Here is a 16978-nt window from a genome sequence, read left to right as displayed (position 1 = left end):
CGAGGGGGCGGGCCAAACAATATTTTGAATTTGGACTGCAGTACCTATTTTGAACACTGGGTGTCATTATTACATAGAGCCCCTTTAAATAGTAAAATTCTGTTATTTTAAAAATGTTATTCTTACTCAATTAAACATTTAAACATCACCTTTTTTACTTTGATAATGCAGTTGATTTGCTAGAGTCTGTTGTCTGGTAAGTCCCCGCTTACCATTATAAATAGATAGATATTTATTCTGTTATATGTCTGTGCATATGTTTTACATTAAAAAATTGGAGGTACTAGGCTACAAGCCAATTCTCTTCATTTCAAAAGAAAAAAAAAGGGTTTGTGGCTGAAGTCATCACTTCAATGGGTCCAATTGCAAAGGATTTTTCTGAAGAACAGAGTTCAGTTTAACTGCTCAGGACAAACAAGAGACTCATGAACAATCATCACAAAACAAAACAAAAAACAGTCATAGATCATCAGGTAAACACACAGTATTGAGAATCAATGGTTCACATACTTATGAATGGGGTTATTTTAATAAATTCAGCTATTTTTTTCTTGTGGACTATATATAAACATCTTTTATGTAAAATATCTTACCCAGGACAGTACTAAATAAAAAATAACATGCATTTTGTATGATCTCTCTTATTTTGTTAAAAATGTTTCATATTTTCACAGATTCTGCAAGTGGTTCACAATACTTTTTCTTACAACTGTATCTTAGTAGTTAAATCTATACATGCAAAGTTTTCTACTACCTTCAAAGAAAATAGTCAATTTAATGGGCAATGGTTAATGATAAAACAAATAAAAAATAAAACCAAATACTTGCTCTACCATAGAGAACAGTTTTCTCATCAATCATTTTAACAAATGCTTTAAAAGACATTCCTGGTGATGCCATTTTCATCTCTTGAAATGAGACGAGCACATCTGATGTGAACAGTGTACTTGCAGGCCAGTAACCACTCCTCTGAAGTTCTGACAAAGACGCAGGCCTCTCGTGAATGTCCACACGAAGCACAGAACAAGTGAGGGATGCTAATGTTGTAATGACCTGAAGGAGGAAAACAAGCTATATGAAATTATAAGACAATAAGAAAATGGTAATAAATATCAGAAAAAATATAATGCAAAAATCTTCCTTTTCATTCATAGTGATGAGGGTCATGGGCCTGCCTGAAGAAACAAGGACTGTCCCATTACTGCACTCACAAATACGGGCAGGTATTTCTACAGGCAGCAGTCAAACTGTGGGATATTAAGAGCACAATAAAACAACAATAATACAACTAAGCATAACATTATCTTACCAAGATGTTTAACAAAAATTTGACCAGCTTCCTGGAAGAGTCTTGTTGATAAAGGTAAAGGTTGTACAAAACCTGAGACTGCAGCTACACACGATAAGAAAACCAGGATGACAGGGTCTGAATCCCAAAGATCAATCTGTACAAAAATAAATAAATAGAGAATTATTATATATTATATTGACTTAAATATCTGTGTCGCTTGGTTGCTGAGGCAAGTTTGATAATAATAAAAAAACAGAAATGAATTCATATTTTTTATTTTGCGATGCCCGATTATGAATAACATAACAGGTGGCACTCAAGAATCTAGGATTTACAGTCAGTCAACTATACCCCAGTGACCTCACTATCCTCATCTCTCAACAAAAGGAGAAACAACAACAATGAACTTGAAACAACCCTTATGAAAATTAACCATAGTTTTACTACAGATAACACCAAAAAAGGTTATTGAAGTTTTTCTTTTTTTATTGTATTATATTGTAGTTAAACCATTGTAACCACAAATTAGCCATAATTTTGTTTCACTAACCATAGTTTAACCATGTATATATAGTAAAACTGTGGTTATACAAATGGTAATTGCCAAAAAACTATGGTTACTACACTTTTACTGTAATAAATCATGGTTAATTTTCGTAAGGGAACTGCATGCATTTACCAAGCCTCTCAGGATAACAAAGATACTTGGTCAAGATCACAGTTTCATCTATTCTTATTCCAACTCTGATCAGATTAATAAAAACTGAAAAAGACTAAGTAGGTTATGTTAGCTAGATAGCGGCATATGACAGCATTTCCGTTCTGCTAGCTTATGTACCCTCGTAGTCCATTATGTACGAGAAAGCATATAGCTTGAATCCCTTGTCCATTTTGGTGGCTGGAGTTTTAGATGTTAACGAGCATATCTGATGGACATCAGTTATTTTCATCTTTGGAAGCTCCTGAAGGCTTCATGTGTAAAACAGCACCATAGCAGCATAGACTAGAGCGTAGAGTCTAGAACCGGCAGTAAAGTACTATGGTTTACGGAACGCGGAAGTAAGATGCCCATATACCCTATTTCAGTGGTTCCCAAACTGGGGTACGCAAGGTGACAAAACGGGGGTATGCGAACATGATGATGCCTTAAATCCATAGACTGTAAAAAAAATATGGACGTAGTGTCCGTGACGTCACCCATAGAGTTCTGAACAGCAGTTTTGAAGCGAAAATGAGGCCGCTGCCATCTTATCAGCACGTGACCACACGTCACTCCCTCCCGGATAACTGAAAATGGGCAAAGAGGCGGGGAGGTGGTTTGAGCTGATGTGACTAGTTGCTGAAACCACGCCCGCCTCGCTCGACGCCTCTGGACGTGACCATGTTAGTTAGCAGGAGCTATCTATCTGTCTTTAAAAAAAATATTAATGAAGATAAGTTTTATCATTAGAAAGTTCTAAAGGTTTACTGTCGAATTATAATCAATTACATATATGATTAGTTCTGGTTTAATAATTATTTAGAGAAACTATTAGTTTGTCCAGCAAACCGTTAGCTCCTCACAGAATATTTATCAAAAGGAAGGTTTTTCTCTGGCCATGAGAAAGACTTCCTCTTCTAGCATCCAAACGTAAAGCAAGGATAGGATCGAAACGTTAAAGTGACCTGGTTTTTGTTGAATGAGCAAAAGAACAATCAAGCATGGATATAATGTATTTAATATATGAAAACTACTAATACAGAGGTTATACGTGTCAATACAGAGTATACACATATATACAAGAGTGAAAGTAAAGAAAGGGAAAGAGAGAAGACAAATAGCAAACCTTACAAACAGTCTTGAAAGCCAGCACGGAAATCAGTTTCGTTATCTAAGATTGAGAAACGGTACTTGCAATAGTTTAGGTGCCGAGTTTCGTAGAAGTGCGGCTGTGGTTCGTTGGCTTCTTCCGTTTCCGCGGGAAGGTTTGAACCGAGGACTGGAAAGTTAGTCTTGCTGGAGATGGTGGTCCCGAAAGGAGCTGTGCACGTGGTGGAAGCGCAGTCACCTGGGACGTCCGGGAGAGACGTGCACGAGGTAATCGAGAGACAATCGGGGGACACCGGAAAAGTTGCGTGTTGGTGCTTTTATGGAAAACCAAGCTAACACACCTCCTTCTTTGGAGCAGCCAATGACATAGGTGCAAAGTTGGCGGGCAAACTTTCCTTTGTCTTGTCTTGTGACTTGATTTGCATAATTTATGGAGGCATCAGAGAGGAGTGTATTTTCTTCATAGTACCATTAAAATGAAACAATGCATTTGACATCCATGTGACACACATAGGTGAATGAGACGTGGAAAGAGCTTTAAAATGAATCCAAACTTGACAGATAAGAAAAGCATGTAAAAGAAGTTATGGTTTACAGACAAATTCCATCATTAAAACTAACACTAGCACAACTACAGTCATTTAAACTAAGTCTAAACACTAGGAAACATACATGCACTTGACATACATGACGGGTACATTTTGGCATAATTATATTTTACACATACAGTCTTCAATGCATGTTTGTGTGTCTGTGTGTGTCCTTAGTGTGCGTGTATGTGTCTTTGTGGTGTGTGTTGGAATTTGGCTGGCCTCTCTGGGCCCACCAAGGGAGGGGGGTGATCCTTTGAAGTCTCCAGAGCTAGGAAGTGGGATTCTCTGTTTAATTTCTGACAGAGTAACAAAAGTGTCAAAGTGTCTGTTTTTCTGCACAGGCCGGTGCCGATCCGTGATTTACAAACACAGTTCAGCAGGCTAAAAGCGTTCTGAAGATTCCAAAGTTGATTGACTACGGCGGATCTATCCAGACGCTACACATAGCAACTTAAGGTTAAGCAAACTGGACATTTCCACAGTTTTAGAACATTTCAAATAATGTTCCCACAACCAAAAGAGAAATAGTTCTCAGAACATAACTTTGTTTGCTGGCCGTTAATATTAATCAAACAGCAAAAGAAATAGAAGACACCTCAGTGCTATTGTATAACTGTAATAACTTTAATAAATATACACACAGAGAAACAATAGTGAAAAAAGGAGTGGCTAGTAACTTTGGAAAATAACTGGCACCCTACTGTTCCAAAGATATTCTCTCACTAATCTCTTTCCCAAATAAGTATTTGGTTTCTATTTCCAGTGCCGAAAAGACAATTCATGCATTCATGACCTCAAGAATTGATTATTGTAATGCATTTTTGGGTGGGTGTACCGCATGGTTACTAAATAAGCTAAAGTAGTTAAACTAGTTCAAAATGCAGCAGCTAGAGTGCTTACTAGGACAAATGAATATGATAACATCACTCACATTCTTTAGTCTCTACACTGGCTGTGTGTTAAGTTTCGAAAACACCATAAAATTCTGCTTATAACATATAAAGCATTAAATGATCTAACCCCTCAGTACCTAAATGAGTTCATATTATAATATTGTCCATCACGTTCACTGCGTAGCACTGTCACATCTGGCTTGCTCACCTGGGGTTTTTTGTTAAATTATATTAAATTAAATGTTTTTATAATCTAAATGTATTTTGAAATTACTTTTAGAAGCCTTTTCATTAAATCAATTTGAGGGGGACGATATAACTATAATCTTAACCTGCAATAAGATGAAACATTTCTCACACATACAGCAAGATAATAATGTTGTGTGAAATAAGATTTGTCTGTATAACTAGAAGTTACAGACCAAAATTAAAATTGTATTTATATTTCACAACATCACATAATTACTGCTTATTAAATATGATCACTGTATAAGATGTACTCTCGCAATGTAAAGCATTAAAACATTATTTATTATATAATTTTTGTTTTTATATTTATTATTTTCTTTAAAGCTGCTTTTAAATAATGTCAAAGTCAAAGTCAAAGTCAAGTTTATTTCTAGAGCACTTTTAAAACAGCAGAAGTTGACCAAAGTGCTGTACATCCCACATAATAAATCAACAACAAAAATAAAATGACATCAAAACGACAAAAAACACACAGCTCTCAAACTGAACTAAAAGCCAAGGAAAATAAATATGTTTTAAGACTAGATTTAAAAACAGATAGAGTTGGAGCCAGCCTCACAGACAATGGTAAGTTATTCCATAGTTTAGGGGCCGCAACTGAGAAAGCCTGATCTCCCCTATGTTTCAACCTTACTCTAGGAACAGCCAAGAGCATACAATCTGTCGACCTAAGAGACCTAGATGGAACATGTTGTTGTATAAGGTCAGAAAGGTAGGTCGGGGCTAGACCATTTAGGGATTTGTAGGCAAACACTAAAATTTTAAAATCAATCCTAAACCGTACTGGAAGCCAATGAAGGGAAGCCAGTATGGGAGAAATGTGGTCACGCTTACGTACCCCTTTTAGTAGTCTAGCTGCAGCATTCTGCACCAACTGCAGGCGTGAAAGAGATGCCTGGCTGACACCAGCATAGATGGCATTACAGTAATCCAATCGAGAGGAGATAAAAACATGTATAACTCTTTCAAAGTCTTTAAATGTCAAAAAAGGTTTCACTTTAGACAAGAGCCTTAACTGAAAAAAACTGACTTTAACCACAGAATTTATCTGCTTTTCAAGTTTAAAATCACCGTCCATGATTACTCCCAGATTTTTAACGGAAGATTTAACATACGGAATTAAGGAACCCAATTCTGAGTTGGGGCCCACATGGGTACTACTTGGGCCAAATATCACAATTTCAGTTTTACTCTCATTAAAATGTAAAAAATTCATGGCCATCCAGGCTTTAATGTCTGCGAGGCAGTCCAACAATAATTTTACAGAGCTGTTATCATTTCGTTTCAGTGGCAGATAAAGTTGTGTATCGTCTGCATAACAGTGAAACGAAATGCCATGCTTTCTCAGGATAGATCCCAGAGGAAGGATGTACAAGGAAAACAGCATCGGGCCAAGAATAGACCCCTGAGGGACTCCACAAGGAAAAGGTGCCATTTGGGACACAAAGTCTCCAAGGCAAACAGAAAACTTCCTATCGGACAGATATGACCTAAACCATTCTAGAGCAATACCTTTGATACCAACACAGTGATCCAGCCTAGAGATCAAAATATTATGATCAATAGTATCAAATGCAGCTGTAAGGTCTAACAGCATTAGAATAGCAGAATCTCCTGAGTCTGTAATCAATAAGAGGTCATTAAAAACTTTTAAGAGTGTAGTTTCTGTACTATGAAGGGCTTTAAATCCAGACTGAAACAACTCCAAAATTCCATGTAATTCCAAAAAAGATTGCAATTGTATACTTACAGCTTTCTCAAGTATTTTCGAAAGAAATGGAAGTTTAGAAATAGGTCGGTAATTGGAGAAAACTGATGCGTCAAGATTGGGTTTTTTTATTAGGGGTTGAACTACTGCATGTTTGAGGCCCTGTGGTACAACACCTGTGGTCAGACTGCTATTTATAATTCCTAGAATTCCTAGAATTTTTTCAATGTGTATTGCGTAAAGCGCTATATAATTAAATATGACTCAACTTAACTGCACATATTTACTTGATTATTCTTCCTTTTTTAACAGATTTGCTTTAGTTTTTGCACCTTCTGACATTGGCCTAATGCTAAAATATACAGTGAAATGATCTGAAATCTTATCATTATTGACTTCAACATTAAAGTCTTCAACATTTCTGCTGAAAACCAGATCCAGGATGCCACCTAGGATGTGTGTTGGCTCATCTACATGCTGTTTAAGGCTATACCTGTCAGTGAAAATTTGAAACACAATGGGTTTCAGAGAACGGTTATCCCCGAGATCAATATTAAAATCACCAGCCACAACGATACAGTTGTAGAGTGTGGAAGCCTCTTTCAAGAGCTCTTCAAACTCATCAACGAATTTACAGAACTGTTTGTTGGTTTTTGCCCCTGGGTGATACACATTTATGAACAGAACATATTCGTCCCACTCTTTGTGTCTCAGAGCTGTGGCCACATATTCAAAGGTTGTTACTGTTATTGAGTCAAAACAAATTATTTTACGGCGCAACCTCAGTGAAAATTGAATGGCAACACCTCCCCCTCTTCCAATCCTGGACTCTTGATGGAACTGGAAGTTTTGCGGCGCAGCTTGCCTAAGGGCTACAGCTGCAGTTTCATTTTCTAACCATGTCTCTGTCATGAGAAAGACATCCAGGTTATGTTCTGTTATGAGATTATTGATATTGAGTCTTTTTCCCTTCATATTTGTGTTACTTAGTATTGAACGAACATTGAGCAACCCCACTTTCACTGCAGGAGGATCCTCTGTTTCTTCCTCGCTGCTTTCCTCCTGTTCAGTCTCTTCTGTCTTCTGCTTCACCTGTTCAGTCACTTTTGTCTTCTGCTGCTCCTGTTCAGTCTCTTCCTCACTGCTTTCCTCCTGTTCAGTCTCTTCTGTCGTCTTCTGCTTCACCTGTTCAGTCACTTCTGTCTTCTGCTGCTCCTGTTCAATCTCTTGTAAGATTTTCCTGTGAATAAAACAATTGAAGGTATCATTAGGATTTACCATTAGATTTAGTCTATCAGTGGTATCCAGCTGTAAAAAGAATATTGAAATATTTTATTAATGTATGTAAAAAAGCAAAAATAAATAAACTTAGAAAAGCAAATAAACAAAAATAAATATTTATTAATTTATTTCCTTATTTATGCATATATTTATTTTTCCACATTTTTGTTTTATTTATTTTTACATTTATTCATTTCAATTTTTATTTATTTCCACATTTATTTATTTATTTCCATATTTGTACATTTTATTATTTCTACATTTCTTTATTTATAATAAAGAGTAGCCTATCCATGTCACACAGTACAGTTAGGGTGATATTATGACTTAACCCATGATATAAGATTTTGGCTATACTACCCAACCAGTATCAAGGTAAACCACGCCCTCCTCATTATCCTATGGACAAAGAAATGTAAAACTACATAATTGTAAAAATAAAGAAACATAGAAATAAATAAAAATTAAAATGAAAAAAATAATTAAAAGTGGGAAAAAAATAAATATATGCATAAATAAGGAAATAAATGTATAAATAATTATTTATTTTTGCTTATTTGCTTTTCTATGTACATTTATTTATTTTTCCTTTTTTTATTTATTTTTTTTTTATTTTTTTTTACATTTCTTTGTATATTTATGTATTTATTTTTAATGTTGGCAGACTTGGCATTCCATAAGGCACATCCTCGTTGGCTGCAAAACCTTTCCCAAGGCCGTTATACCTGGAGGCACAATCATGTCCTGAGACAACTGGTGATTATTGTGGAAAGAAGGAGAATTACCTAGGGATGGGTATCGTTAAGGATTTACTGCTTATCAATCCAGTACTTTAATGTGCTGCTTTAAAATGCCTTTTTAAATTATCCTAATATTGTTTTGGGAGTCTCCTACAACATGTATGCAAGATCAAAAAACACTTTTGTTTTCTCATAATACACATTTAATTTCACCTCAGTTCTCAATGATTGGTAAACGATTTGTTAGAAGCAGTTCAGTGAATCAGTCTCTCTAAACCCCTCCTTTCTATGAGCCTACACTGCTCTTATTGGTCAGATGGCCCAATCCATTGTGATTGGTCTACTCCACACACCGTGTGCCCCTTGCCGTAACTGACAGCTATCAATTCACAAGACACTGTATACAATGTATGGACAGAAAAGATTGCATCATACCTTTTCAAGAATTTTTCCGTATCAATTCAAGCGCGAGTCTGACGATGAAATGTCTGAAGTAGTCTAACAACCAGAAACTGATTCGCAATCACGACTGGAGTACGCCGTTTCTATAGGGTAAGAGTCACCTTAGTTATTTATAAGACATGATAGCAGTGTCACTGATATACTTTATGTAAGTGCACCTGTGGGAACTGAATCAGAATGCCAAGCTGAAAACCTCTAACATAAGATAAACATTTAGGCCAGATGTGTAGAGAGTTTTTCATCATAACTATTAACAGGGGCGTTTTCAGCATTGACGGACATCCGGGGCTTAGCCCAGACCATTTTATGTAAATACAGGGATCACTCGAAGAGTTTTTTAAAAATTTTTATTACATTACATTATTATGTCAGTAGAACTCCTGGCAGGTATAGCTGTAGTAGTTCACTTTCACCAGTAGTTCACTTTTTATGAGGTCCACAGTTGCGCGGTTCCTTGTCTCTGTCATGCACTACTGGTTTTTTTACAGTCTATGGTCATGCAGCAGTCATCATCAGAGAAAACACCCTCTCCACGAAGAGGAGTTTGTTTTCCCGCTCTAGCTAGCCTAGAACCAATTATAACGGCTGCGCAATGCATGTTCATTGTTCCCTTTCCTGGGAACTATCGACGCTACGTCGAATGATGTGATGGGAACCCTCTGTATTTTGTGTTCGTGAAGCACCTCTGTATCTAACCAATGACGTCACGGATCAGGAAGCTATAAAGCCTACCCGGAACAAAGCACGCTAGCTTCTGTTGTCTTCAGCAAGTGCTATCTGTATCTTGTCTGTCTTATTTATTGTTGTATTGTCTCTATATACACACTGTGGTCTCTTCGTCTGAGGACAAGAGTTCCCAAAGCACAAAATAAGACTCATATATATATATATTACTATGGCGGAAAAGCAGCAGTTTAAGAAGTGTGTTCCTCCCTGCCCACGCTTCATTGTGGCTGGGGATACACACGAGATGTGTGTGAAATGTCTGGGGGTTGAGCATGCACAGGCGGCTCTCGAGGGAGCTGTCTGTGTACATTGCGAACAGCTCACCCTCAGAGTGCTGTGATCTCGCCAGGCGCTCTTTGAGGAGGGCGCCGAGGCGAGTGTTCCCCGCGGGTCTGGTCCCGCTGCTGCTGAGGCACAGCGAAGGCTGCACTCGTGGGGTTCACAGATGGATCTAGCAGAGGGGGGAGAGACGGGCGCTGCCCTATCGCTTCCCTTACCTGCTAGACCCAGTGTCTCTCCTTTGGTGGCGGAAGCACGCGTAGCGGTTTCTTCCCCCCCGAAGGGAGACAGCGATGCTCAATATATCTTCCTCCGAGGAGGTTGATGTGGAGAGCGTCGATGAGGAACCGCCATCCTCATCCCCTGCATATGAGGAGCTTTTGGAGGTAGTGACCAGGGCAGTAGAAAAACTAAATATCGACTGGCCCGCGGAGAAAACTGAGAATAAACCTAAAAGCAAATTAGACGAAAGGTTTCTTCCCGCACGGTCACTACCCCCAGCGTCGGGGTCTGCCGTTTTTTTCCCGACCTCCACACCGAGGTGTGGAGGTCGTGGAAGAGACCGGTCCAATATCGACTGTATAGCCCACAGACATCTCTATATAGTAATATAGTTGGGTTAAAACATCACGGCTATGGGGCGATGCCTCGGGTCGAAGAGACGCTTGCGAGCTATCTCTCGCCCGAGTCTGCACCGTCCCTCAAGACCCCGACGTTGCCCACCAAGCCCCTAAAGACAACTTCTAGCTTGGTGGGCAAGGCTTATTTGGCGGCAGGTCAGGCGGCTGCATGCCTTCATACAATGTCGATTTTACAGGCATATCAAGCCGATCTCCTGGGGGAAATTGATGAGAGTGGGGAAGTGTCCTTTGAAGCAATGCATGAGCTAAGGAAAGCAACAGATCTAGCTCTCCGGGCCACCAAGGAGACGGCCAAATCCATCGGCCGCTCTATGGCAGCCCTGGTGGCCATGGAGAGGCATCTTTGGCTCAATCTCTCTGATATCAAGGAAAGGGACAAGAATATGCTTATGGACGCGCCGCTGTCTCCTGGTGGCCTGTTCGGCGACGCAGTGTCAACTGTCGTCGACAGGTTCCAGGAGATGCGAAAACGTTGCCGTACCTCCTACATTTCACGTTGCCGTACCTCCTACATACCTGGAGCGCTTTGCTTCAGACATATTACAGAAGCTAGCGTGCTTTGTTCCGGGTAGGCTTTATAGCTTCCTGATCCGTGACGTCACCCGCCTCTGACGTCACGTCTTTCTCATTGGTTGGATACAGAGGTGCTTCATGAACACAAAATACAGAGGGTTCCCATCACGTCATTCGACGTAGCGTCTCATTCCCTTACTCAGGGAACAAGGGTTACACTCGTAACCCGAGACGTTTTCTTATTAAGTTTTTTTAGAATTGTAATTTAAAGGACGATTAAATAAAATGATGCAGACAAAATTAAAATGCGGCACACTGCTTATGACTTGCGTGACGCAGGACAACAAAGCTTCACATTTCAAATCAAAAGCTTCAAATTTTAAAGCTTCCCGCAAAATGCGGGACAGTCACAGGTGGTCCCCCTTTGGTAATATTAAACGGGTTTTTGATTTACACACTGTTTAATGTTTGATGATGATCACGTTATTTTATATTTGAGTGAGTGAGCAATCTTCTATCACTTGTTTCAGCTTCTTCTCCTGTGTTTTTATCTGGAGGAGATTCGGTACTAGAAGATGCCAGTACAAGTGCTAACGTATAACGTTAGCCTATGGTAGTAATAACTAGCTAGTTAAACAAATATGTCACGGCACACACAAAGACAAACAGGGTAGGTCCAATTGCAGGTATTTATTGGGGAAATCCAGAAACGTAATCCATGAGCCAGTCAATAGTCAAAATCCAGGGAGACAGTCCAAACAAAACAATGACAGGAACAAAACACAAGCAAACCAACACAGAGACTCAGGAACATGAATGAAGACACCATGACTAGAGCAGAAACAAACCAGGTATAAATAGACAACACTAATGAAGAAACACAAAACAGCTGAGTGCAATGAGTGGGATAATGAGTCCAGGAGTGAGTATGGGTAATGTAGTCCAAGGGGTGAAAACAAGAGTCCAGGATGGAGTGCCCTCTAGTGGCTGACTAGGGCACTCTCACTAGTGATCATGACATTACCCCTCCTCAAAGGAGCGGCTACCAGATGCTCCACCAGACAACAAAAACAAAAAACACAAAAACTCAGGAGGGAGGTGGACAGGAGGAGGATCAGGGGGAGGGATGGTGGGCCAGGACCAGAGCCCCCAACCGAAGGCCAGGGGGGAGCCGGTGGAACAGACCACGGGGGCTCTAAGAGGGTCGGGGTCCTGGCTGAATGCCAGGGCGGCACTGGAAGAACTGACCAGGCAGGTTCCCTGGGGTCTGGAGTCCTGGCTGGTTGCCAGGGCGGCGCTGGAGGAACTGACCAGGCGGGTTCCAGCGGTTCCAACGGCCGGGGCAGTGGCAGCAGGGCAGGAAGCCTAGACGACGGCGGCAGGGGAGATAACCTGGGCGGCGGCGGCAGGGCTGGCGGCCTGGGCGGCGGCAGGGTTGACGGCCTGGGCGGCGGCGGCGGCAGGGCTGGCGGCCTGGGCGGCGGCAGGGCTGGCGGCCTGGGCGGCAGGGCAGAAGGCTTGGATGACGGCGACAGTACAGAAAATCTGGGCGGTGGCGGCAGGGCAGAAGGCTTGGACGGCGGCGGCAGGGCAGACCAAGGTTGCTCTGTGGCCGTGTCAGGGAGAGCGGGCAGCTCGGGGACGACCTCCGTGGTCGTATCAGGAAGAGCGGACAGCTCGGTGATGGCAGCAGGCTCGGGCTGGGGCTGCTCTGGGACAACAGCAGGCTGCTCGGGCTGCGCTGGGGGCGGCGGCAGGGCAAGGCGCTTCGTTGGCGCCGGCAGGGCAAGGCGCTTGAAGAACCCACGAATAACCCCTAGAGTGGTCTCCAGGCCTTGTAGGACGGAGGAAGCCCTTTTCCTCCTTCTCCTCCGCTTATGAGGGTGAGGCGGTGACTCACCCAAAATGGACTCACTGGCTGGAGCGGGCTCTGGAGCGGACTCACTGGCTGGAGCGGGCTCACTGGCTGGAGCGGGCTCACTGGCTGGAGCGGGCTCTGTAGCGGGTTCACTGGCTGGAGCGGGCTCTGTAGCGGACTCACTGGCTGGAGCGGGCTCTGTAGCGGACTCACTGGCTGGAGCGGGCTCTGTAGCGGGTTCACTGGCTGGAGCGGGCTCTGTAGCGGACTCACTGGCTGGAGCGGGCTCTGTAGCGGACTCACTGGCTGGAGCGGGCTCCGGGAAGACCTCCAGGCCTTGAGAACTGACTGAAGCCTTTCTCCTCCTCCTTTTCCTTCTCCGTGAGTTAGGCGGTGAACCTGTGCCCACCTCCTCTATGGACTCTGGAGCGACTTCACAGGCTGGAACGGGCTCTGGAGCGGATTCACGGGCTGGAGCGGACTCTGGCTGAGCATGTGTTGCCAAACGACTCTTGTGGGAGAGATAGCCGACAAAGCCCCAAAAATCCAGGGTCTGGAGCCCCTCCAACTCACACTGAGGCCGCGGGTAATCAAGGCACCCATTGAAAATCCCTTTTAACGCCTCATCATTATACCGCAGCCCTCTTGACAATGTCCAGAAAAACTGGGCAAAACACCCTATCTCTCTCCCCTCCTGTCGCAGAGCCAGCACCGCCCAAACAAGAGCCATCCGTTCCCTCACCGTGGCTGGAGGAGTGATCCAAATCCCCATCCTGCTGGATCCAAAAATGATGGTGTCTTCTGTCACGGCACACACGAAGACAAACAGGGTAGGTCCAATTGCAGGTATTTATTGGGGAAATCCAGAAACGTAATCCATGAGCCAGTCAATAGTCAAAATCCAGGGAGACAGTCCAAACAAAACAATGACAGGAACAAAACACAAGCAAACCAACACAGAGACTCGGGAACATGAATGAAGACACCATGACTAGAGCAGAAACAAACCAGGTATAAATAGACAACACTAATGAAGAAACACAAAACAGCTGAGTGGAATGAGTGGGATAATGAGTCCAGGAGTGAGTATGGGTAATGTAGTCCAAGGGGTGAAAACAAGAGTCCAGGATGGAGTGCCCTCTAGTGGCTGACTAGGGCACTCTCACTAGTGATCATGACAAAATAGGCCTACAGTGAAAGCCAGCCAGATGATGATCTTCAGACTTTAAGGATAAAAAAACTGAATTCTTACCCACTGACTTCTTTCTGAAAAATCCCCAAAGTCTCGTTTGCTTCATTTTTCTTTAATTTTTTCTTTCCTGCTCGCTGACTGTCTCTGACTGTATTGCGGTTGACTGTGCTAGCTCCTCCCCTACCTGCTGCATATTCAACAGAGAGGAAGAAATGGAGTAGCCCATAGGCTACCAACAGCAAAGAAATGTATTCTATAGTCTAGATTATTTTTAAGGTCTATTTTTACAGGCTGTATGCAGTATATGCAAAGCCAAAGCGCAATGAAATAAAGCAACTTATGATTTCGGGGGTTTACATAGGCTATTGTCCAGTTTCATATTTGCTCAGTGACAGTCATTACTTTCGGGGCTTGACTCAAAACATTCGGGGCTGAAGCCCCGGCAAAATCGGCTGGCGCCGCCCCTGACTATAAACAAAGTTGACTTTACAATGAGTGTTTATCGTTTACAGAGAGAACTTCAAGCAGTTAGCGCGGACTAGAATCTTAACATCCTATTACAATACAGATAGAGTTACACTGTACTGTAATAATAAAAACGCAGAGGTAAAACAGTTTGTTTTGCATTTGGTACAATGACCTTTTTACCGTAACTTTGAGCGAAAAAGCGCTGAGACTGGGCAAGGATGAATCTTTCTAGTGCGCATATGTCGAGCGCTGTGACTGCTCATACGTTACTTTATGTTTGTGTCATTTAATACAGCTGCAGTGTGTAAGTGGCCAATGGTCCTCTTAGTAGCATGAAAAACTTATTCTTAATGTCAATGTGTTATTGGAAATAGAAAGCAAGCAGAAATAGCTTAATAATATAAACCTTTGCAAAGTGACCCTGGGGATATAAATAAAAGTAATAAAAAAGTAAAATACTAAAAAGTATTAAAAAGATGCAAAGGAGTATAAAAAGTATATATATAAAAAAAGTCTATAAAAAGTGCAACCGTTCCGTCTTGTCTGTTTCATCAGCCAGTGAGCAACAACCAGACCTGAAATCACTTGTGAAAACTGCTGACTTTTCAATAGGAATATAAAGACTTCTTTTCATCAGTTCTTAAGTTTATTTGCTCAAGGATGTTTTACTTAATGCATTTTTTCATACTCTTTGTATGAACGCATTTTTTCATTATGAATACAGTTTGTCTTGCTATTAATCTTTTTTTTTTTTATGTTCAGAAACAGTTTAAGTAGGACAACCATTAAAGGACTAGAAAGACTTAGCTAGATAATAAACTGCACTTGTAAATCCTCAGTAAAACTACAAATATTGTCTTAAGTAGGCCTAAATAAAAATCTTACAATGCAAGTTGTAATTTGTGGCCCTTTGCATTTTATGTACCATTTAATGGTGTCCGAACTTGAGTACCCCTGACATTAGATCTCAGGTTGTATGGAGCATGGGGCACATTTGGCAAGATTTTCAATTCCTGACTAACTGCTTGACTTAAAGGGATAGTTCACTCAAAAAAGAAAATTCTATCATTATTTACTCACCCTCAAGTTGTTCAAAATCTGTATAATTTTCTTTGTTCTGTTGAATGCAAAGAAATATATTTTGAAGAAAGTTTGTAACCAGGCTGCTTTGGGGCACCATTGACTTCAATGGTAGGAAAAAAACTACTATGGAAGTCAATGGTGTCCCAGAACTGTTCAGTTTAACACATTCTTCAAAATATCTTTCTTTGTGTTCAACAGAACAAAGAAAATTATACAGATTTTGAACAACTTGAGGGTGAGTAAATGATGATAGAATTTTCTTTTTTGGGTGATTCCTTTAACTAAGTTTTTATGCAATCGCATTCACTATATGGGGCTAGACAAATGTATGTACCGGTCATAACCTCTGGTCATTGCCTCTGCTTTAATTAAGTTGTTATACAGTTATATTATTAACCCTTTTAAACTGGATGTGTCAGTGCCGACCAATCCAAGCTGTCTTCATCTTACTGTAACTCTTTTTTTTTTTTTTTTGCGCTATCATTATAATTCAAATGGGTGCAGTAGACAACATGGGCTTTTTTGGCAATACATGGGTTATTACAGTAATTTTCTGCCTTCCATCAACAAATGACAGACGCTTTTGGGAGAGAGCGTGTAGAAGGAGGATCTGAACTGAGAGATATGGAGCTTTAGGGAGTTTTGGATCACATTAATAATAGAAGAAACAAACAAAAAACATGGCAAAGGAGTACACAGGCGATTGGGATGATTTTTGATAAGACTTGGGAGGAGGCTAAATGAGACTCTTTTGCATTTTGTGGTTATCTGTATAATGTGTCTGCATGTAAATGTACACATGCCTTTTATTCATGTTTTTATTTTTTATTTAATTTTCTAATTTTTTTTATTTTATTTTAATTGAATTCAAATTCAATTTACAAACTAACTATACATTTTGAAATCCATTTGTTTTCTGAAAAAAATGACACCTTGCACTTGAAGTTAGCACGGTGTGTGAGAAATTTATAATAAAAAAAACAATGTGAAAACAGGCCATTTTAGCTTCAGGTTCTAAAGAGTTAACTATATGGGGCCATATAAATTACTATTGAGGAGCAACATTATCTCATAGTACTGGTCATAATTATTGTTGGAGCTTCAACTAAGTTGTTATATAGGCGATTGTATGGGGCTACATGGGTACCTTTTAACAATAGCAAGCATGGGCAGCATTGTTAAATTGCTTTA

The 16978-nt window shown here is 40.8% G+C and overlaps 1 protein-coding gene across 1 annotated transcript in view; it reads right to left on the bottom strand.

Annotated features, from left to right (window-relative positions):
- Positions 1-5182: 5182 nt before the first annotated feature.
- Positions 5183-16978, bottom strand: part of LOC125245610 — a 38096-nt gene continuing 26300 nt past the window's right edge. Inside the window, exon 4 of the mRNA XM_048156282.1 lies at positions 5183-7784. Coding sequence (XP_048012239.1) covers positions 6836-7784 — 949 coding nt within the window. The 3' untranslated portion in view covers positions 5183-6835. The remainder of the gene's footprint in view (positions 7785-16978) is intronic.

Source organism: Megalobrama amblycephala, linkage group LG1 (assembly GCF_018812025.1).
Source record: "Megalobrama amblycephala isolate DHTTF-2021 linkage group LG1, ASM1881202v1, whole genome shotgun sequence".
NCBI classification, from domain to species: Eukaryota; Metazoa; Chordata; class Actinopteri; order Cypriniformes; family Xenocyprididae; genus Megalobrama; species Megalobrama amblycephala.
This window is presented reverse-complemented; position numbering and strand designations above follow the sequence as displayed.